Consider the following 23,038-nt stretch of genomic DNA (forward strand, 5'->3'; position numbering starts at 1 on the left):
GTAACTCGGTCATTATTAGAGGCTGGATGGGTCGGGTGCCGGATAAGGGAGGTTCTGGATAATGGAGGTTCGACTGCAGAGACCAGTGCACATACCTGGAGAAGCAAGTTCTATTCTAGGGCCTCTATACTTTATAATAATCGATTTTTAAAAAATCTTATGAAGACGTAGAAGACAGATGTCTGAGGCTCCAAAAATAAAGAGACAAGAATTTACACCATCTTGATTTGATGGGTGTCTTTTGTATGTGCTGGCATATCCTGACCCAACAAAGTAGGGAGGAATAAAAAGAAAACACACACACACACACACACACACACACACACACACACACACACACACTTCAAAGCCTAGACTGCCTGCCCTGGAATGGATGTGGGAGCTCTTGTCACGTTGTCACGTTGCCCGCATTTCTTTCAAGTGTTCAATTCATTGGAAGCTAGTAGGTCTGGGCAGCCAGCCAAATGAATGTCAGCTGATGACACATTGTAACTTAAAGCAGGCTCAGCTGCCAGAATATTGTATCAATGCAGTGTTACAATATGATACAGTCTCGTGCATGTGATGTAGCCATACAAATGTTTGCGGCAGTCATATAGCCGGCATCCGGCAATATACCCAACACCCCTGGGCTGAGGTTTCTTGAATTCTTCCCTAAGAAGTCCTACAGGAAACTGAGTTAAGTACAGCACCCCCGGTTCTTAGAGTGTACCCCCAGGTGCATACGTCAGAACTTTTTCTCTTCCTGCACATTCCAAAGGACAGGTCTTGTAGCTGGGAGGGCGGCGCCACGTGAAGCATGGTTGTGTGTGAAAACGGCTGCAAGTTACAAAACTTAATGCCATAATTAAAATGAGTAGAAGAAATGGGGGTCAAAGAAATATAGCTCGTGCCCTTGAGGGGAGAGGACAAGAGTAGTGTCCTCCTCTGGGGGCCCACTTGTGCCTGGTCTGGGCTCTCTGGTCCCATGCAACACGGCTTGATGGTGGGGGTTCAGAGCCTCTTTGTGCCTCTGTGACATCCCCACTCCATCCCCAGGATGACTTCTACAGCGGTGGGTCTAGGAGGTGGCAAAAAGAGAAAGTGTGTCTGGCATTCACCTCCACGTAGTGTGTGGCTTGGGCTCCCAGCACCAAGTAGAACTCCGTGTGAACCAGTCCTCAAAACTGGGGTGCCTAGCAGGGCAAAGCAGCGGCTAGACTTTTAGGAGGAGCAAGTTTGTGTGTGCTGGGCAGGACACTTTCCACATATGAGCCTGAGCCCTTAGTTACCTCCAGGGCGCACGGTTGCTAGCAGCAACTTGAGTGATCCTTTCATACTCCAGCTTGCTGCCTCCCAGGCTGGGCTCTGGCCTGAGAGTTGTTGGATGGCTCATACTCTTGCCTTCTCTGGACCCATTTCCCCCATTTCCAGGATCTGGGAGTTCCTGCAGCTTTGTGCCCCATCTCTACCATCTATCTCCTGGTCTGTTCCCTTTCTGTCCTTTCATGCCCTTCTGAGCCCCAGAGGACAACCTAGTGAAGGGAGGAACACATATATGTGATGTTGTAGCAGTCAGCTTTTTCTGTAGTGGCGCCATGTAACAAACTGGCCCAAGAACCCTCAACTCGCTCACTATGGCATTTATTTTACTTACGCTTCTGTTTCTTCAGACTGGGTCCAGGCCAGCCTTTGATAAAGTTCAGGTCAGCTCTATATCTCATCCCTTCAACTCAGTATTTTACTGACTAGATAAAGACACATGGCCAAGGCCAACTCTCAGTGTGCTGATGACATAGGGACCCACTGCACTGTAGTCCTGCCTGGCCCCTTAAAGGAGCAAAACAAGGAAGAATTGGGAATAAATTCTTTCGTATTCTTGGTATCCAGACTGTGGCCAAAGCTTTGGACAATCGCTGATTTTAAATAAGGTATAAACTTTTAATAACTGTGCAAAGGACCCTGCTTGAAGGGGCAGAAAGAGGCGGCTGGTTTGGAAGGCTTCACAGAGAGCTCCAGGGACCGAGGAAGCCACATGGGACCCCTTCCCCCCAACCCCAGGTTGTGCTGAGCCCTTCTTTTCTGTGCCCAGGTTGGAGCTCACAGAAAGAATTCTAGGGAACCCTCCCCTCCCCAAGAACCTGGTGAGACCATGGTATGATATACACAGGTGCCTCTGCTGTGTTCTGTCTCCTGTGGGATAATGACTGGTTCCTGGCAGTTACAGGTTCGGGGTTGCTGGGTATGGTCCTACCTGAGAGTCAGCGAGAGAGGCAGGCCTAGCCCTTGCCTTTCTGCAGAACTCCAAACTGGCTGACATCTCTCTGCCTCTCCAGGAAAGTTCCTCTGAGTGGCCACTACGTTTCAAAGATATTTAAACACTCACTGCCAGAAGGTTTGGCCAGAGACACCCAAGAATTTGAACCGTGTGTGGCTTACTTGAGCTCTCTGGGAGCTGGAGCCATAACATTACACATCCTGCCAGGAGCCCTTACAGAGCTCAGGAGTTGCTGGTGCGGTTTGAAGTCAGAAGCGGTGGGGCTGACTCTCCCAAACCCAGTGACCACTGCGGTGAAGACAGACCTCTTTAAGAATACTCCCTTTAAAGACTTAGAAATAAAATGCCCCGTGGGTGTTTGTAGCATGTTCTTAGTCTGGATTTTCTTGAACAGAGACACCCACGTGGCCCCCATGGTGCTCAGAGAAACAATAGGATTCTTTCTTCTGCCTGGGCCTGTGAGAGGAAGCAGGAAGTGAATGCTTGTAAGGGGTGACTGGGGGCTTTCATATGGCAAGCGGGGTGACTGCTGTCAGGATCCCAAAGCTGCTTTGTGTGGTGCTGCCATGGAACCCAGGGCCCTGGCCTTGCTGGCCAGGCGCTCACCCACTGAGCAATACTCCAGCTCTTTGGAACCTGCTGGAAGAGGCAGAAGATGTCAGCCAGTTTGAAGGTCGGCCTGAAGGGAACTGCTGGGCCTGCCTGTCTCTCAGGCTCCTTGGCCACCTAGAAGCTGTTCTATGAAGGGCAATGGAGCAGCCGAGAGACTCACTGTAGAAAACGCCTCCAGGCCATTCATTGTTCTGTCTCTTGAGCATCTTTTTCTCTCTTCCTCATTGCTGTCAGCCTGGGCTGTCACAAGGACCCCAGTGTCTCCTTGCTGCCATACAGGGGTCCCGTCATTCTGTTGGCTGGTCTCCATCTCACTCGGCTTTTATGCATCTTGAGGTAGAAGCCTGGCCTCCACCTTGGGGTCTTTACAGAGCTTTCTCCGCTCAACGTCAAAATCCCAGCTCCATCTGCCCAGATCAAAACACCCTCGGTGTTTACTCATGATTGGCCTGCAGGAAAGCTTTACCTAATTACATGGGTGATGATAAAAATAAGTGGGTGGGGCTGGCAAGCTGGCTGTGCGTCTCAGGGTGCCTGCCAGCAAGCCTGACAACCCAAGTTCAAGTCCCAGGACCCCGTGGAAGGAAAGAGTGGACTGCTACAAGCTGTCCTCTGACTTCCACGCACATGCCACGCACATGTGTGCATGGGTGCACATGTACACCTTATACACACACAATAAGTGTAATAAAACACGGGGATAATTTCTTATGAATACACTCAGCTGATTAAAATTCAGAACCTCCCATGCTCCCACTTGGACTCCCGCCAGTATGGATGCGATGGAGTTCAGCAAGTTCCAAGAACCAGAGAGCAGTGCATGAGGAGGAATGAACGCCAGAGTCTGCGCTATGGGCAGAGGCGGAGGATGACATTTTTGTGGGATTTCCTCTCCTGATGGGACAAACCCTTCCGACCTGTGCGCCTGAGACTGTGGGACTGGAGCAACTGACAAGTGTCTGGGGAGTTAGTGTTCTCTTCTGTTGGCAATGACCGAGTCTTTACGTTCATCAGCGTCTACTGACTGGGCATCAGCTCTATGTAAGCCCTGTCCTGGGTTCTGAGATTGTGGACCATGCGAAGACTGGCCAAGTCCCTTCCCTGCAATGCTGGCTGTTGGATAGGAGAAGACAGTTCAACCAAGGGATGCGGAGTCTTCGTTACCCCAGGCCCCTGTGTAAATCCTTTAGCCCCAGCGGGTGCTCATGGCTACGTTTCAACAAGTAAAGGCTAGAGAGTGACCAAAACACAGTTGATGTGATGGGTGGGAAAAGATAGAGCTAAGCCAAGGAAGAGTTGAATGGGGGACTTAACTGCGTTGTTGGTTCCTTCAGTTGTTTATTCTGTGTAGTTCCCAGTGCCGGGTGACTTGGATGATTCGTATGTAACGAATTCCAGGATCCCGGGGCACTGCTCTTGTGTTTCTGGATCAAAGCTGCTTGCAACGGTGCAAGCCAAAGTCTGTGTGTAATTAGGCGGTCCATTGGGATGGAGTGGAAAGAGCTCTCTGTGATGCTCTACACAGTAGAGCCATGGGTTACCCTTGACCTGCAGGCCCCAGCTCTGACCTCCCTGCCTTCCCCACCTCCTCCAGGTATGGAGAGTGCAATCACGCTGTGGCAGTTCCTTTTGCACTTGTTGCTGGACCAGAAACATGAGCACCTCATCTGCTGGACGTCCAACGACGGCGAGTTCAAGCTCCTCAAGGCGGAAGAAGTGGCCAAGCTGTGGGGCCTCCGCAAGAACAAGACAAACATGAACTACGACAAGTTGAGCCGAGCCCTGAGATACTATTACGACAAGGTAAAGCAACCCTCGGGCCCCATGGGAGTTGGGGCGGGAGGAGGAGGTGGGAGAATGCCTCTCCTCGTCCATTGGTGGGGACAGAGGAGCCGGTGCTGTGGATCAAATTGGAAAATGGGCGGTGGCTCAGAGGCAGTTCAGCCAGTGAAATGCTTGTCCTGTAGCCACAGGATCTAAATGCCATCTCCGGAGTCCACAAAAAAGCCTGGAGTGGTGGAATATGTGATCCCAGAGGCAGACAGGTGGGGACAGGAGAATGGCTGGGACTCACGAGCCAGCCTTGCCAGTCTGTTAGTCCCAAGCCACTTTAGAGACCCTGTTTCAAAAAAAAAAAAAATTGATGTTTGGAACCTGATGAATGATGGCCACATGCATGCATATCCGTGACCGTGTGTACAAGCAACACATAGAAACCCAAGAAAATGGAGGTTACTTATGCTTTTGATTTTGAGAAAAACCGCTGTGAGAACGTTGCCTCCTGTGGATGTTAACGGGGGCTCAGTTCTTGTCCCCCATCTTCTTGGGTGTAATTTGCTGAAGAAGGCTGCTGCCAGCAGGGGTAAGGTGTCAGGGTGGCTCTGGGGACAGAACCAGAATTCAAGTCTGGGAAATCCGTCTGTTCTTTCTGGATGGGGGTGCAGTCAGAAGAGCTTTTCCTGGAAAGTGATAATTTTGGGGTGCAGTATTTAACCCCTGTGTGCTGGGGGTTGAACCCAGAGCCTTGTGCATGAGGAGCAAGTGTTCCAGCCCTGAGTTACACCCCCAGCCATGGCTGGACACCTTATTACTATTAAGGACCTGGCATCTCAGTAATCCTGCTTGTGAAATGGGAATCATGGCCACTCCTGACCTAGGGTCTCAGTGAGGATCTACTGAGCTATTGCATGCTAGGTCCTTATATCTGTGCTTGGCGTGTGACATTTGACTTATTAGTAACTCCCTAGTTAGAAGCAAAGCCAGTTTCATTTCTGTACTAAGAAGGTGAGAGACAGAGCCCTATAATTTTTTTTTTAAAAAAATACTAATTTTACATATAAGGGTGTTTTACTTGCATGTATGTCTGTGCATCACCTGTGTGCAGTACCCATGGAGGCCAGAAGAGGGCAATAGATTCCCAAGACTGGAGTTGCAGGCAGTTAGGAGCTGCCATACAGGAGCTGGGAATTGAACTTGGGCCTTGGAAAGAGCAGTCAGTGCTCTTAACCACTGAGCCATCTCTTCAGCTCCTAGAGTGCTTTTTAAAAGTCAATCACAGCACAGTTGCCAAAGCCAGGACGGTTGGCGTGAGTGTAATTCATTTCCCACACATTAGTTAGTGTGCTCTGTAGGGCAAAATTCTTTCTATTTAGGATAAATGTATCAGATCTGTAATTATTGGGCATTTCCGTTTGAGCCTCTGCTCGCTGACTGTTTAGCTTCACGGACGTAAAAGCTTAGAGTCCCAGTAAACAAAGTCAGCTTTTGTTCTGGGTTCACTATTGGTATGGAAAGGTGAATTTAAAACTGATTTAACTATTAGTTCCAGATCTATATTTAGCACCTTCTGTCTGCAAACTTCTTTGGAATCCAAGACAGAAGGATTACACATTTCAGGAAGTGAAGACGTCATTAATTATAAAGAGCTCCGTTCTGTCCTCCTAATTGCATGTGATTATGTCATTGGAGAGCTAAAGGTGCTTCCCATTAATGTGGCAATTAATTAATCCCGGCTTAATGCAGAGTCCTGCGACGATGTAAAGGCACTTCTCGGCTAATTGCACTGTCTGGAAGCCAAGCAGATGGCGTCTTGTTTGCATTTTCCCCAGGTTCTATGTTCTGCCATGGGAATTGGGGGCCCCCTCAGGAAAACAGTCTGCCTTGCCTGCTGGCAGAGAGCCCAGAAGCTTGGCCTGGCCCTTCCATTGTTTTAAATCAAGGTGTCGAAGAAAAGAGGTCTTGCCTCAGTGCCTGGCACCGGAGTCACCTCTTCACGGCTCGGGCTTTGCACCTGAGGGTGTACGTAATGTTGCATCAGCAGGAAGGGGTCTATGTCCTGGGCTGGGGAGTGACTGTTGGTGGCTGGTCGCGTGCTGTTGTTAACCTGGCTCAGCGTTCTAGAGAGAGCAGCGCCAAGCTGGAGAGACACAGACAGTAAAGTGCCTCCCTCACAAAATGAGACCCTGGAGAGGCGCTGGGCACGATGGCTTCCGCTCGCAGTCCCAGTACTGAAAGACAGAAGCAGTAATCCTTGGGGCTCCCTGGCCAGCTGGCCCAGCCTGATAGGTGAGCTCCAGGCCACTGAGAGACCCTGTCTCAGAGGGGGTAACTGGTGTGCCCAAGGATGACACCTGAAGTCCTCTGGCCTCCACATGCATGTGGATGCTTGTGTCTACACACACATACATACACATACACACTTACATGTACACACAAGTATGATTAGACATACTCACAAGTACACACATTCATATACAAGTACAATTCACATGCATGCACACACAAGTACACATGTATATGCACACTTGTACTTACAAGTGCAATATATATACACATCAGCACACATGCATATACATACAGGTATGCACAAATACAATTCTCATCCACATAAACACATATATACACACACGAGTACACATGTATGTACACACAAGCACAAACATGCATATACAAGTACAATACACACGCACACATAGATATGCACACACATGTACACACAAGTACAATTTGAATATATACAAACATAGATACATACTCAAGTACACACATATATGCACATACAAGGACACATATATACACACAAGTATAACATATGTACACACAAGCACACATACATGTGCACACACATGTGTACGCACAAGAACAATTCTCCTACACATATATGCACACACATTTTTTTTCAAAGGTAGTTTCATAGCTGTCAGGGGGCATATTGCGGCTTTTTGTTAGGCATCTAGGGACCTGGCCTGACCTGGGCACTTCCTATTGAACTAAACGACTTTAAACTAAATGACACTCCATGAGACAGGTCCTGGCCTGGCCCTCCTATACAAGGCAGAACATGGGGCCTTGGTTGGGAGGCTACTCTAGCCCATGCAGCCAGCGAATGGCGGGGCCTGGCGGCTGCTCCATGTCATTCTTTAACACAAATCTTCTACTTTACTTCTACTTTAGAGTCCCTGAGTTTAGGTAGGCTGCTCCTATGCTGTTCTAACCTCAGGTGGTTTATTTATTATTATTATTATTATCATTATTATTATCATCATCATCATTATTATCATTATTATTATTAAGAGTTGTAATACTGAAAAGTCCAAACAAATGCCACGTATTAGCTTAAGCCCAAACTCTGGGGTCCAGGTGGCCACCATGGCCAGCTTGCTAGACTTGTCCCCTTTCTCTCTTTCTGGGGGCAGAGCATGATCCAGTCATGTGACCTTGAAGCAGCCCAAGAGCTGGGCCTTGCAGTCAAAGCGGGGGCTTCTGCTGCCTCTCCTGTCTGAGAGTGTTGTTCAGGTTCAGCCATGGAAAGGCTTGCCCACAGGTGTTCACGCCCGTGTTTCCAGACAGCTGACTCTTATCTGCAACACTCGCAAGAGATGAGGGGCACTCGGCCGCCGCTGCCTGTCTCCTGTTGCTCTTACAGAACGCGAGAGTCTGGGTAGTGTATACAGAAAGGAGTTCTGGAGATTCCGAAGCACAGCGGTGGCTCTAGAAAGGGTGACACATAGTCACACAGCTAGAGGATGATGTCACGGCAGGAGCATGCGTTAGAAGTAGACCGAGGTGGGGGGGGGGCATTCTCTTATAACAATCCACTCTCAATGAATCAAACCCTGCAAGAGCATCTCCCCCACACCCTCAGTGACGCGACACTTGATTCCATGGCACGGTCCCCAACTCTTAAAGGTGCCGCCTTGCCATGTTGAGGACTTGACTTCCGACTCCCAAACTCTGGGGACAGGCTCCAGCCATGGCCACTGACTCTCAATCCAGTTTAAAAAGAAAAGAGGAGGAGAATGGAATGGAGAGTGATGAAAGGGAAGGAAGGAAGGAGGTGGGAGGAGGCGCAGAAGAGAGAAGAGCAGGAGGAAAGCCGCCGCTGCCTCACTACGATCATTTATTTTGCATCTTCTGGCTACCACGTCCGGTTTCGCCGGCAGCACTCTGATGGGCTGGGTCAGTGGAACCGGTTCACACCTCTGATGACTGATATATATATATAGCATGAGACTGGCCGTCATGGCTGGCATAAATACCACGCCTCTCGTGGAAGGGCCGCTTGCATCAGGGTCTCTGTGGATGTGAAGCCCTTGGGCCACACGGGCATGGTGTGATGTGCCCCCACCCTGACCCTGCTCTGTTTTTCAGGCAAGGAAGGGGGAGTGATCGCAGGCTCAGGCTGGTCCCCTCTGTTTCTCGGCGTCCTTGTGACTGCCCCTCCTTCCTCACACTCAGCCCGTGAGTGGCATAGATCTATGGCTGTCTCACTCGGCAGCCATGGCAATTTTTATCGGTTGTCTTTTCTGGCCTTCTCTAACTCGCCTCCTTTCCCTGGTGGCTGGAAATGCACATCCTTTGGTTTGTCCTAATAGGGAAGTTTCTCTGCCAGCGCAGACAAGCCCGTGGATAGCTTTATTTTTATATGGTATATGTCGTATTTTTAGCTTGTGCCGGCATATTAAAAGTGTAGCAGAGGAGAAACGTGGACATTTGTATAAAGATATACACAAGATGCCAAGGGAAGATACCATATGTATTTGTGACAACTGGCAGTGTCCCTTCGAAACACGAACCCTCCAGCCCCCAGGTTGTATAGAGAGGTAGGCATGGTGAGGGGTTTGGGTTGGAGACCAGCTGGGGGAGGGGCCGTCTCTCCGGGCCTGCCTTAGCCTCTTCCTTATGAATGTATTTATTTATGTGTGAGTAGGTTTGTATGTCTTAGTTGTGTGTGCGCATGGGGGTGGGTACTCGTGGAAGCTAGAAGTCAACATGGGGGCTCTACCTGGCTCCCTCTCTACCTCATTTTTTGAGACGCAGTTTCTAGGTGAGCCTCGGGGATCCTTCTGACTCTATCTCCCCAGGTTAAAAATGTACACCAGGAATCAGAACTGAGGTCCACTTTACTGATGGAGCCATTCTCCCCCCCCTCCATTCCTCTACCTCTTTTCCTCCTGGTGCTGAGGACTGGGCCCTCACATGCTAAGCAAGTACCCTCTCCTTTGTATGTAAAAAGAGAATGACAACAGAATTTACTCAAGGGGGTCATGGCGGATAGGCTCAGTGGCACCTGCCCACCCTCCTGACATAGTGACATAGTGCCCAGCACTTGACACATACGACAATGTCTTGGCCAGAGTCATAACGTGGGTCACCATGTTTCCCTACCACCAATTTTAAACTTTTGGGTGGATGCAGAGGAGAAAAGTGAACCCTTTATACCAACCTCCGGAATAGGTGTGTGGAGAGAGACCCCTCCCATCTAGACAGTGTTGGGAGCCCTTTGGCCTGCTGTTCACAACCAAGAGTGGCCAGTGACTATACCAGATGCTTGTTTCTACATAGTGAGGCTGTTCTGAAAACCCTCACACATTTGAGCGCCCCTCCTATCCCTCGGAGTCAAAGCCCGAACACTTCCCTGTGCACTCAGAGGGAGGGAGGGAGCCTCTTTCTCCAAGCGCCGCCCTCAGCATCCGGATTTCGGATTCAGGACCTTGGAGGTTGGAAGCCAGCTGTTTTCACAGCGCTCGAGCGTGGCAGCGCCAGGTCCTACAAGGATCTGGAGTTGAGGATGTGTGTGTGGTTCTCAGTGGTGTCGGCTTCTGTGCAGTGCGTGCTCAGAAGTGCACACCATCTCACCGGTGGTCCATGGGTTTTGAATCTTAACACATTAGGTAACCGAGGCCGGTTATACAAATGTCTTCCTCCACGAACCACACGTGACTGGTATTATTCATTGTTGAGGTTGGGTCTCGCTGTGCAGCTCAACAAGTATAATGTTAGACTCCGTGACTGGGATGGCACTAGAGTCAACGGCACGCGTGGCAGTGCGTCCACCATCAGCCAGCACTCAGGTCAGGTCAGAGGTGAGGGAGCTGAGTCCTGCCTTGGGAGATTCTGAGTCGATGGGACTTAACAGGTCCCTGATCTCTGATACCAAGGGCTTGAAGAGGTGACTGAGACTGAGACAAAAGCCGCCCCTGAAGGCTCAGATTCTGGGGTGGCCACAGCCTCCACCTGTACACCTGTGGGCTTTCTTATGCATATAGCCATTATTTTCGGAAAATCTGGTGCGGGTGGGTGGGTGTCAGGGTTTACAATGATGAGCTCCAACAAAGACCCCCCTAGGTGCATCTAAAGCTTTTGAAGAGGCGACTGAGCAGACCCCACTGGCATTCTAGGACAGGGGGTCACTCAGTCCAGGGAGCAGCATGCTTTACTTTTGGGAGGACGGAGATGGAGGGGTAGGTAGGTGGGTGAGGGCTGGAGGGAGGGTGCGGTTTCTGACCAGCCTAAGAAGCTTGCAAGCATTGAGAGAACACTGTCTGAGCCTTGGGCAGTGGGAGGTCGAGATGGCAGGGACCCAGGCAAGGCACTGAGTGGCCTTCCTGCTCTTCTGATGGCTTGCTTTCCCAGGTCTTGCATTCTGCGCTGCATGAATTGCATTCAGTGCAGCTGCAGCTCTGCCGAATGCAAGGTTCCAACCTTAGTTTTAAACCATACTTCCAGAAGGTAGACTTGATGATGTCATTGTAAGGATGCCTTTTGGACATTTTGTCAACAAGCCACCTATTTACTCTACTCCTTCCTAACACTGGGCATGCTTGGTTTTAAATCTTTCATCTTAGGGCAGAGGAAAGGCTGATGCACAGCCATTATCTGTAACTACTCTACCTCTTCCCCCATGGACCAAGAGGTGAACTGATTTCATTCACTTAAAACACCAATTTATGGGGCTGGAGAGGTGGCTCAGAGGTCAAGATTACTGGCTGCTCTTCCAGAGTCCTGAGTTCAATTCCAAGCAACCACATGGTGGCTCACAACCATCTGTAATGAGAATTGGTGCCCTCTTCTGGTATCCAGGCAGAATACTGCGTACATAATAAATAAATCTTTTTTTTTTTTTTTTTTTTGTTAAACCCAAAACATGTTCCTTCCTCATACTGGGTCACCTTGCTCAGCCGTAATACATGCAGAGAGTACTTGATTTTTTTGCAACTTGATATGTCATATTTTGTTGATATTCATGGGAGGCCTGCCCTTTCCTGAACAGAAATGGAGAAGTGGATGCAGGAATTGGAAAGAGAGGCAGATAGGTGAGGGACTAGGAGGGAAGGGAAACTGTGACCAGGATGTTAAATAAATAAATAATAAAATTAATTTGCTTTGTATGTATAGGTGTTGGATGTGCATGTATGTCTGTGAATCACATGCATGCCTGGTCCCCAGGGAGGCAGGAAGAGAGCCATTAGATCCTTGAGACTGGAGTTACAGATGGTTTTGAGTTCCTTGTAGGTGCTGGGAATTAAACCTGGGTCCTCTGGAAAAGCAACCGGTGCTGGGAATTGAACTCGGGTCCTCTGGAAAAGTAGCCGGTGCTCTTAAGCACCGAGACCTCCCCAGTTCCATCACTGCACGCCTTAGTGACTCCTTTACACTGACAGTTGAGGCCAACGTACTTGACCTAGGGTTCCTGGGCTCAACCCGAGTCCAGCTGTTGCCAGACTGGGAGAAGAATACTCAGCAGGAAACAGCATGTGGGGAGGTGGGACACACATGTGTTTGATCTTTCCTAGTGCAGAGTGTTTATTTAGGGACTGAGGTTGAGATGAGGCCCGGGGGTGGGAGTGGGGGAGGTGATGTCGGGAGAGAAGCATGGAGCATCTCATGTTGCACTCGGTGAGAGCCAGTAAAGAATGGAAAGCAAGAAGGAGCCACGACTGGATTTGGATTCGCCTCTGAGAAATACAAATCCGCATCTCCCCCAGGGCTCCTCGGCATTGGATTTCACACGCTGCTCTGATCTTTCTGACCAGTTACTGAGCAGGCTTTTTCCACGCTGGTGAACTGGCCTCGTCGTGACATCAGATCCAGGGCCTGCAGCCCGCCTCTCCAGCAGGCAGGGCCAGGGATGGCAGGTGACATACTGCCTGGCACTCCAGTAGGTGCAGCTGCTCAGGGAAGCTGACGACATCCACCCTGGTTGCTACATGAGAAGACCCGGAAGCGTACTCAATCCCTCATCCTTTCCCGTCCGGCAGACCTTTTGTCTCTGTTGTCGTTGGCAGGAAACGCTCATCCATCCCAGGGTGAGACTGGAAATTCTGCCGGTTCCCGGCTCATCCGCAGATGAAAATGACAATAGCATAGGCAGTCCTCTGGTCGCCACAGCAACGTCCCAGCCGGTCCTCCCAGGGTACCGAGTGATCTTCACCTAATTGGAAGGAAATTAGGGGGAGCAGTCCGGGCAGAGCCACTGGCAGCAAATCCCAGGAAGTCGAGTGGATCACCTTCTTAGCTTAATTGGGTAATCCATTTTAAATGGGGTGTGCAATCACGATGAGAAAATGTTGGTATTAATAACATGTATCTGAAGTCAGCTGCCTGTGCCGAAAAGCCTGGCTCTGGTGGAGTCCTTTAATACCCCAGAATAAATTTAGAGAATATAAAAGGATCTATTTTCAGAGTGGAGACAGAATAAGAGTTCAGCAAGTCTTCCTACCCTGGAACTTTCTAGAATGCCTGTCTGGGCTGTTGTCATAGTGTTCTGCCTATGGTTGAGATTCTTTCTGCCTGGCCCTCGCCGGTGTATGAGATCCTGAGTGGTCCGTTAAGTGTCTTTGGACCATGTCAGCCGTTCAGATTTGGGGGTGGAGAGGACAGCAGATGGTACCTGGGCTTTTATCCAGAGGCCGAGGAGGGTAACCAGGACTTCCCTGCATGAATCTGGCCCTGGAAGCTGCCCGGAGACCTGTATGTACCTGTGCTTCCTTTCGGAGGGCTTCCAGGCTGCCCACCTTGCCCCCAGAGATGACAGCCAGCCTAAGAAGTCAGGCTGTGAGAGTGCCCGGGACCGGATACCACGCGTTAAATTCGGGGGTGCTTTCTGTCTTGCCCATACTTCCAAGCCCGTGTCCCTGTAGCACTCCGCATTCCCCCAAATAGGGCGGTTGCTAAGAAACAGGATGAGGCAGTCTTGAGAGCACAGTTAACATGTTGTTGGGGCCGCTGCTGCCGTGGGTGCCCAGCTGCCGGGGCTCTCCCAGCCTTGCCAAATTGCTGCATCAGGCGCTTACCCTAGCCCACACCGAGTCCCCCTTGGCAGGCACAGGCGTTCCTGCTCTGGGCTCTTAGCTGCAGGAAAATTTAGGGATCGTGTAGACCAACTGACAAAAAAAAAACCCGCTAACGTTCACATCACACCCTCCCACCACCCACCAGCCACCAGCTGCTCCTCTGGGCAGCCTCTCCCCCACTTCCCTCACAGGCTCAGCTCCTACCCCAGATGGTAACGCCAGGAGGGAAGCTCACGTGTATGGGGCGTGCTGTGCCGGGCTCTGTGCTAGGCTTGCACACCTGCTAACCGTTGTCCGGCTCCCAGGACACCTGGCCTTGTGGCCAGTGACGGACCCATTCTAGAGATGGAGATAATGAGTCCCAGGGGAGTTTGAGTAACACACCCAAGATGCAACAGTTGCTTAGGGTCAAGCTTCAACCTTGGCATTTTAGCTGCAGGGCTATAGGTGGGAGAATGGAAGTTAGGGATCCCACGGGTGTAGATTGCTGGGGGAGGGGGCCTGTGAGTGCCAAGTGTTAAGTGCTCAGAGCTAGCTGAGAATGGGAGGAGTGGGTTGGAGCACCCCTACTTCTAGAACATGCTTTTCCAGGGTGAGGGCTGGAGAGACGGCTCAGGGGCCAAGACCACTTGCTGCTCTTCCGGAGAACCCAGGATTTCCAGGTTTCCGGCATGCAGATGGGGGCTCCCAATCATCTATGTCTTCAGTCCCCAGGGGATGTGACACCCTCTTCTGGTCTCTGTGGACACTAGGTTCTCATGCAGTGCCCATGCATACACGCAGGCAAAAATACTCCTGCACATCAAATAAAAATAAATAAGTCTTCAAAACGAAACAAGAAATTATCAAGCCGAGCACAGTAGTGTACACGTGACCCAGTGTGCAGGGAGCAGAGACAGACAGAGTATGAAGACAGTCTGGTGTACGCCGTGAGTTCCAGGCCAGCCAATGCTGCATAACGAGACCCTGTTTCAGAGAGAGGGGGACGGGGGCGGGCAGGAAGCCAGGTTGGCATTCCCCTCCTGTCTACATTTGTACCACTCTGGCCCTGGGAAATCCCCAAACTCTCCTTACCATCTGGCCTCACTTTACTGGTTTTGAACCTTCCTACCTCTGGGCCTCATCATTAGCCCCGCCCACCTGGCCTGCCTGCTGGTTCCTCAGCAGGCTGTGCTTAGACTCTGTCTCCCTGTCCTGTTCCCCTTCCTCTCTCTGCGGCTCCTTCACTGGGCCCCTGCCTGTTTTGTCTTGACATTGCCACCGTTTCCACAGTGTCTGCTGTGGTGGCTTCCCGTCACTGGAGAAGTGGGAGCGAGGCGGAGCAGGCACCCTCCATAGCATAGGCGGAAATCTGTCATTGTGAAATGTCCACATGGAAGAAACCAGCTCGCCCTGCCTACTGCACCTCTGGCCAGTGGCAGTCCTAAATAGAAAGTATTTTAGTTAGCTTTCTGTTCCGGGGGAAAAGTACTATGACCCAAAGGAACTTGAGGAGAAAGGGTTTATTTCTGTCAGGAAGGGAAGTCAGGGCAGGGAGCTGGAGGCCGGAGCAGATGCAAAGCCCATGGAGGAACACTGCCTACTGGCTTGCCTCCTGTGACTTGCTCACTTTGCCGTCTTACACCACTCCTGAACCTGCCAAGGGTGGCACCTCCCACAGGAGGCTGGGCCCTCCCACGTCAATCATTAATCAGGAAAAACGCCGCACAGATTTTCTACAGGCAATAGGATGGAGGTGTTTTCGCAATTTAGGGTTCCTTTTTCCACAGGACCCTAGCTTGTGTCAAATATACCCAGAGCATGTTAGGACATTGCCGGAGGCTGAGCCCTAGGCTCTGTCTCCAGTATGGAATGTCAAAAATCTGGCAAAGCCGGGGTGAGAGTATTTCTGTCCACCTGTGACCCTCATGTCCCCATGCCAACTGCTATCATTAGAGTTATCCACTCAAAGTGGAGAACCGTTGTAGTTAGTCCCCAGTCCAGCCCGGGCAGGGTTATGCTGGCAGAGTAGTCTTAGGGTTCAATTTAATTGAGGACAAACACCCTTAGGGGAATGTTCTAAACGAGCCAGGATGGCGTTAGGACTGAACCTAGCAAGCAGCGTCCGCAAAGAGAGCAGGGGAGAAAGACGCCCTCAGCATCCAGCTCCCAGGGAGGGGTTTCCTGCCCTGCCAGACCAACAAGAAGAGGGGTTCTCAGGGTGCCTTGGTGGCTCAGGCAGTGAATGGCAAGAGCCCTCGCAGTGTTAAGTTGATGCATCTGGCGAGCTGATTCACACAGCAGTTTACTAACGCCAGAAAAATAAAGAAATCTTAGCCCAAACCACAAGAAAACCTCCCAGCCGGGAGCTGGTGGAGCCGGCCAACTCTGAGCCAAAGTCAGGGTGTGTTATTCTTAGAAGTTTGCGACGGCGTGTGTGTGTGTGCGCGCGCATGCGTGGATGTGCTCCAAAATGTACCATTTAGACAAAGGGAGTCCCGGCTCTGCCCAGTCTGGTGCCAGACCAGCATCCAGGGCGGAAGACATGTGTGCTGGGCTCTCCGCAGAGTCAGCAGCTCTGCTGAGCACAGGTAATTTAAGAAGCACCCCAAGGCTGCCGTAACAGATACCCTCAGACTTAGTAGTTCGAAGCAACAGAATTTTGTTGCCCTCTCCCCCAAAGGAAGCCACAAGTCTGAAGCGAGGTATCAGCTGGGCCCTGGATGGTTTCAGGGAAGCCCCTCCCTCTTCCAGCCTGGTGGCCCCCAGCCGTCCTTGGTGTCACACAGCTGGAAGCTCCATTCTCTGTGTCCGTCTTCACACGTGTGTACTTCCTGCGTGCCCCTCCCTGTCCCCTTCTTATAGGACACTAGTCCTTGCGCTTCCTGCTTACCCCGAGTCTCAACACCCTGGGCCAGTTTCACCAGCAGAGGCCCCGTTTCCAAATAAGGTCACATTCTAAGGCTCTGACTAGGCCCGAGTTCTAGGGGGAATACCATTTACCCACCACGCCGTGGGAGTAGAGGAGGCCGCCTAGTTAGAAGCAGCTCAGGTTGAGGGGGTCAAGGAGTCTTTTAATAAGTGCTCCTTGGGGGTCAGTGTGAGAGGATCTTACCTAAAACCAAATCTATAGCTGATTCTAATCAAACTCACAAACTGCTTGGGGCCCTGGCAGTGCACAGGTCACAGGCTGAGACGAGTCAGGACCTGCATTGCCCCCCTCTACCACCCGGAGGCTTACAGAACTCACTCTGGTTCCGTTTCACGGAGCCTGGGCATTTCCAGAGGAAGGTGTCTTTGGGGGTTTTGTGGGCCCATTTGCTGGTTAAGGCCAGGGGACAATGAGTGTGGCTCCTGTAGGCGCTGTGTTCTAACGCTGGAGAGGGGACATGTCAGGAGAGCCTCCTGTCTGTACGCGAGCCGGATGGTGACCTTATGTGGGGTGTTGGCTGGGAAGCCGGTAACTTGGAGACGTGCCACCCCTGCTGCTGGACTGTGGGAACACAGAGCAAAGCTTTGGGGCTCTCATCTGTGAAATGGGCGTGCGAGTGTGTGAGGCCCCTTCACAGGCTTTAGAGTGTCAGCTAAGGAATTCTGGTTGGCCCACAGCAGATTAACAGAACACTGTGTCCTAATGACCACTATCGGCCAAGCGGAATTTAGCTGTGTGCAGTCACATTTACAGTCATGTTTCAAGGACTCTGAGAGCAGGGTCCTGACACATAGGAGCCTCTAAAAGCAAATCCATGAGCTCCTCCCCTCCCCATTTTAAGGATAACAAACTGAGGTCTATGGAAGTTGAATGATGATCCCAGGCGATGTTAAGTAGAGAGGCTGGGATTTGAACCCAGGTCTGGCTAGGTTATTTCATGTAATGTTTGCTTCATCAGTGAGTGCTGGCCTTAACTGTGGGAACTGCTGGTCATGAAGTCACACCAAGCCGTGTGTAGTGGACGTTAGTTTCCTGTTACTTCCTTAGGTTACTTACCACTGATGGGTAGGTTGCTGATGGTTAGTCAAGGATGGATTTACTGGGCCCCAGTACCTCATGCCAGGATAGCTTATGAAAAAGTCCCTCAATGCCCTAGGGATGGGCAGAAGCAGTTCTGTTTGTGGTTATGAGAGTGAGCCTGCCCACAGGGAGGCGGAAGGAGCCTTTCTTCCGCAAGGACCTTGCTTCTGTACCAAGGAGCCCATTCCTAGGCCCCTGCCAGCAAACCCCACTGCTGCTTTGGAATGTAGAGGCACCCCGTTAGTAGCAGCTGCCTTCTGGAAGTGGGCGTGGTCGCCGAGCAGAAATGTCTCAGGCCTAGCTGTGGCTACGGCCCGGTTTAGACTTCAGGGACAGTTACAAGCCACGTGACTCGGGTTCCATGCCAGTTTGACAGGCAACACATACTAAATACATATCATGTAAAAAAAAATGCAGACTGAAAAAGATTATAATCAGTGTTACTTTATAGTATTCATTTTAAGATTAATTTCTTTCTCCTATAGGCACACATGCATATTTATGTGCACACACACATATACATATTTATATTATTTCACTGAAATGATGGAACAGCCCATGGGGACTATAATTTTTCACTTAAGTAATATGTAAAGACACAAGGAGGTGACAACATTGTGGCTCTCTGAATTAGCGACATGATCCTCCACTTGATGGCTTCCCCAATATTTAATTCATCCCTCTATGCCACCATAGATCACCACTGGATCAAACCGCCCTCTCCACACACCGGTAGTGACTCTCGACTTCTTCACCTCTAAGGCAGCCGGGGCGAGCACACCTTGTAAGGTGGCTGCGTTCATGGCAGGCGGTGGCCTGCATGTACACTTTACCTCCCTTTCCTTTACCCCTCTTCCCCACAGCTCACTCCACGCTAAGCATCTACTGTGGGAATCCTGTGTCTGCTGGAATTCAAGCTCCTGGTCCCCGATGCCAGGGACCTCAGTGAGAGACCCCCCAGGTCAGCAGTCTCTAGTGACCTCCCATTGGAGCCACAGCCACTGTCAAGAAGCCAGGCTGTGCCTCCTTGTCTGGCAACACATTTCCTGCTTCCAGAGGCATCCAGAGCAGTTGGCATCTTCTGGGTGCCTGGTTCTTGTCTGTACCTCCTCATAGGACCCGACGTGCGGCGTCTCTGCCATAGGCTGTGATCCCTGGTTGTGTGAATGCCGGGATTCATCAATTCAGCAGTGGTTTCCCGATGGCCACTGCACTCCCCCTGACCCCCCTCCCCCCCAGAACTAATTGGATCGTGTGAAGTTTTCTTCATGGTGAATGTCAAATTATGACTGTGTTCAGCATGATATACCACATACCTCTTTCTTTCTGCGTCCAACTAAATAAAACAACACCATGTTTCCCCTGCTTGGTTGAGGTTTATAAACCAGATGCAGTTGGCCTGCTGAGTTGTGGGCCATGAAACCCAGAGCTGTGGATAGAGCATGTAGAATATGCACAGCCTCCTAGGAGGTTCGATTTGACTATTAACCTATCATCCGGGCTAAGAGAAGGTAGTGTTAATAGATTAATATTGGCTAAAGGGGAGTGGGAAATACGGATTATAACGCTAATGCTGTTAAATATTTGGGGCTTTTATTTGGGCATTTAGATGAATGGGTCCGTTCCATTCTACAGCTGAGGATGTCAGATCAGGTGACTGGAAAGAGACTGGGTGGCATTTAAACTGAATCCAAGCAGCAGCCTTGAAGTGGTATCAAGTAGATATTCATGGGAAAGGCTCTCCTGCTTTGTCCCCTTTCCCGGCTGTGCTCCCAGCACGAGGCTGAGAGGAGTCCCAGCTGGCGTAGGAAGTTTCTGTACAGCTTTCCCTCCTGCCTGTGTGAGCTGCTGACATTTCTCAGGGCTGAATACAGGGCAAGGAAGTGGCAAGGTCAGAGGGCAAGAGGCCGCAATCCCAGGGAACCCTCAGAGGATGGAGCGTAAGTTAAGGGAGCTGGGCCAGGAAGAATGATGAAAGCCCCATTGAGAAAGCGGGTTGGATAACAAGTCTGAACACATGGAAGCCTGACCCATTACTTTAGATCAAGATTGAGGTGCCAGACCTGCAAAGCATGTTCCACACAGACGGGGTGCACACAGACGGGGTGAGCCTCCTGGGTCACACTGATGAAGCAGAAGTGTATGAAGCTCTCAAAGGAGCTGTGACATTGTGGGGGGTTGCGTGTGGTGACAGCATTGATGTAAATTTTAGCTTAAAAAATGCCATGGCAGCGGGCTGGGTGTGGTGGCACATGCCTTCAGTTCCAACACTCATGGGGCAGAACAGGCTGATCTCTCTTGAGTTCCAGGCCAGTGTGGTCTACAATAGCGAGTTCCAGACCAGTCAGAGCCACACGGTAAGACCGGGGATTGTTGAAGAGGGGGTGGAAAGGTTGTAAGAGCTTCAAGTTGGAAAAGATTGCTGCAAAAGTGTCTTCGGGACATGGTTGGTGCCCTCAAGAGCTCACTGCAGCTGACCTTCTCATGAAAGGGAAAAGGATCACGGGGCCCCACCCCTCCCGAGGGACGGTTGAGTTGCCACTGGCTGGGGAAAAGGGTGTCACTGTTCTCAGTACTGTAGCCGCTGTTGCCCATACCCCAATAACAAACTCACACCCCTTGCTCATGCAGACAACTGTGTTAGATTCAGTAGATCACACACACACACACACACACACACACACACACACACACACACACACGATGAGAGAGTGGGAGAAGAGTTTCAACAGGGAGAGGAGGGGACATGACAGGGTAACAGGGAAAGAGATAGACTAAAAGTCATCATATGCATGCGTGAAACTGTGAGGCGAAGCACATGTAGACATCTGTATGTATGAGACATATGTATGAAATGATCAGTGGCCTCTGGCTTCATGCAAGGGTCCTTGTTCTCTATAGGCAAATTCATACACTACACAAATGCTTAATGAGCTTATTTGAATATTATCCTAATGTAACTAGGAAGGTAATTCCATCCCAGAAGTATCTCTATGTGTACACACATATAGTAGATAGTATGTATATATGTGCACATAGATTTAAGTCATAAAAGTTTGGGGAAAGTCTCATTTATCCACTATGCTTAGACATGATTTTGAGAATCCAGCAGATACAGAATGGAGAGGATTTGAAATGGTGCGCCTGTACTGACCGTGTATACGCGTCTCTCTTTGTCAATATTCGGTATACTGACCATGTCCATGACATTAACATTGTGTTAAGAGACAGAAGGGATATAGAGATAGCTTGAAGTTTGGGGAGGGGGCTGCAAAGACCTTCTGTGCATCCTGAGTCACCTTCTGTAAGAGACCTGAGCAGCTGCAGTGTACACAGACAGTTTTTAGGATTTGTGGAGGGCCGGACCACATTCTCCATTGCTTCTAGGAACAAAGGTAGAGATTGACCTCTGTGACCCCAAGGTGTGGCGGTACACGCCTTTAGTCCTGATGCCTGGGCGGCAGAGGCAGATTGACCTCTGTGACCTCAAGGCGTGGTAGTATACGCCTTTGGTCCCAATGCCTGGGAGGCAGAGACAAGCAGATCTCTGTGAGTTCAAGGTGATGTAGCACACGCCTTTAATCCCAGCGCACGTGCTTGGTAACTCTCTACCGCTGCGTCCCTGCCTGCTCCCGAGGCATCATCTGGGATAATGGGCAGTGGACCAATCCAAGAGTGACACGTCAGAAGCGAGGACTGTTTCCTTTATAAGGGCTGGGTTCCCCTCATTCAGGGTCTCCGCTTTGGAAGCTGATGCTCTCCCTCTCAAGAGACATTAAAGCTTTACTGCAGAAGTATCCTAAGTGCCCCGCGTCGTTCTTGCTGGCGAGACGGTAGCGCGGGACAAGGATTATTTACACAGCCCTGTCCTCTTCAAAGGGAGAAGGCCGTGTTCACACTCCTACATTTAAGCATAGTTATGGACACACATGTTCGTGTAAGTGAGCCTGTGGTCTGTCAGGGTTTGCAGGCCGTGCTGGGGCTATGGAGGTCAGCTTGTTGGGGAGGAAGTGAGCTGGCACTCTGTGCCTTCACCTGCCAAATTGCCCACACTTCAGGTTCCTACCCTGTGGAAATGTCAGCAGGATGTGGCAGTAGGGACATTTCCAAGCCCAGACGTCATTTTCTGGGTACCGCTGTTGCTGTTCTGTGTCAGCTGCAGGGGATTCCTGCTTCCCTTTCTCTCAAGTTGGCCTTGGCCTTGTCCTTGCTGCCTGAGACTCACCAGACAGGGCCTGGCCATGAGTCACATTCCACATTTCATGGGAGATTATTCGGTGGCTTAGTCCCTGCATAGAAAGGAGGCAGATGTACGCAACTGTGTCTTTGAAACCACAGAAAGTCCCTTGGCTCGACTGGACACACATTGGCGTTTGTCGGGTTGCCAGGCAACAGGGAGTAACAAATGCTAAGTGAGTCTGGTATGGAAGGGGTGAGAAGCAGGCATCTTCAGAATATCTTCATCGCTTACCATAAGAGCCCGGCCCAAGGGCTGATCGGCTTCAGCTGACGTAAATCACCTTCTATTCTGGCCATGAGCTCAGGAGCCAGATGTTTCCAAGTACGAGTGTCTGATGGCCATGTAATTTATAGCTCGTGAACCTCAGTTTCCTCATCTGTCCTGGGTGGGTAATGCTCTCACAGAAGACTAGCTTCGAGGTCTTAGGGCAGTGCCCGGCAAATGCACGCTCGGCAAACCCTAGCTGCTATTGTTGCCTGCCCTGTTTTCCCAACCGACTTGGTAGGAAGTGTTCTTTTGCAACAGTGGTGAGGTCTGCAAACATCTAAGGTCCCTCTGATTCCTGGGATCTGCCCTGGAAGAGAAGGAAGAGCTCTTGCTTTAGCTGCCGCTGTGGCTACCTACTTGCTTTTCCTTGCTAGTTTCTGTCAGAGATGTTGAGCCCCTGACAGACTGGGATGCACCTCTGATGCATGGACCCTGCCCTTCCTTCCCCATCCTTGCCTGGCTTCATCCTCAGCCTTCCCTGAGAACCTAGACAACAAAGAAGACTCTAAGAGATAAACTTTTTAAAAGATTTTTATTTATCTCTGTGTGATTATATGCCACATGTGTGGGTGTCCAATGAGGTCAGAAGAGGGCAT

At 50.5% G+C, this 23,038-nt stretch overlaps 1 protein-coding gene across 2 annotated transcripts in view; it reads left to right on the plus strand.

Annotated features, from left to right (window-relative positions):
- Elk3 (ETS transcription factor ELK3) overlaps window positions 1-23,038 on the plus strand; it is an 86,874-nt gene that overhangs the window by 22,854 nt on the left and 40,982 nt on the right. For both annotated transcript variants that reach the window (XM_087901991.1, XM_087901990.1), the window contains exon 2: window positions 4,464-4,672. In XM_087901991.1, the coding sequence (XP_087758117.1) occupies window positions 4,466-4,672 (207 nt within the window). In that variant the 5' untranslated portion in view covers window positions 4,464-4,465. The remainder of the gene's footprint in view (window positions 1-4,463; window positions 4,673-23,038) is intronic.

The sequence above is a fragment of the Myodes glareolus genome, chromosome 26 (genome assembly GCF_982192425.1).
Source record: "Myodes glareolus chromosome 26, mMyoGla1.1, whole genome shotgun sequence".
Taxonomy (NCBI): Eukaryota; Metazoa; Chordata; class Mammalia; order Rodentia; family Cricetidae; genus Myodes; species Myodes glareolus.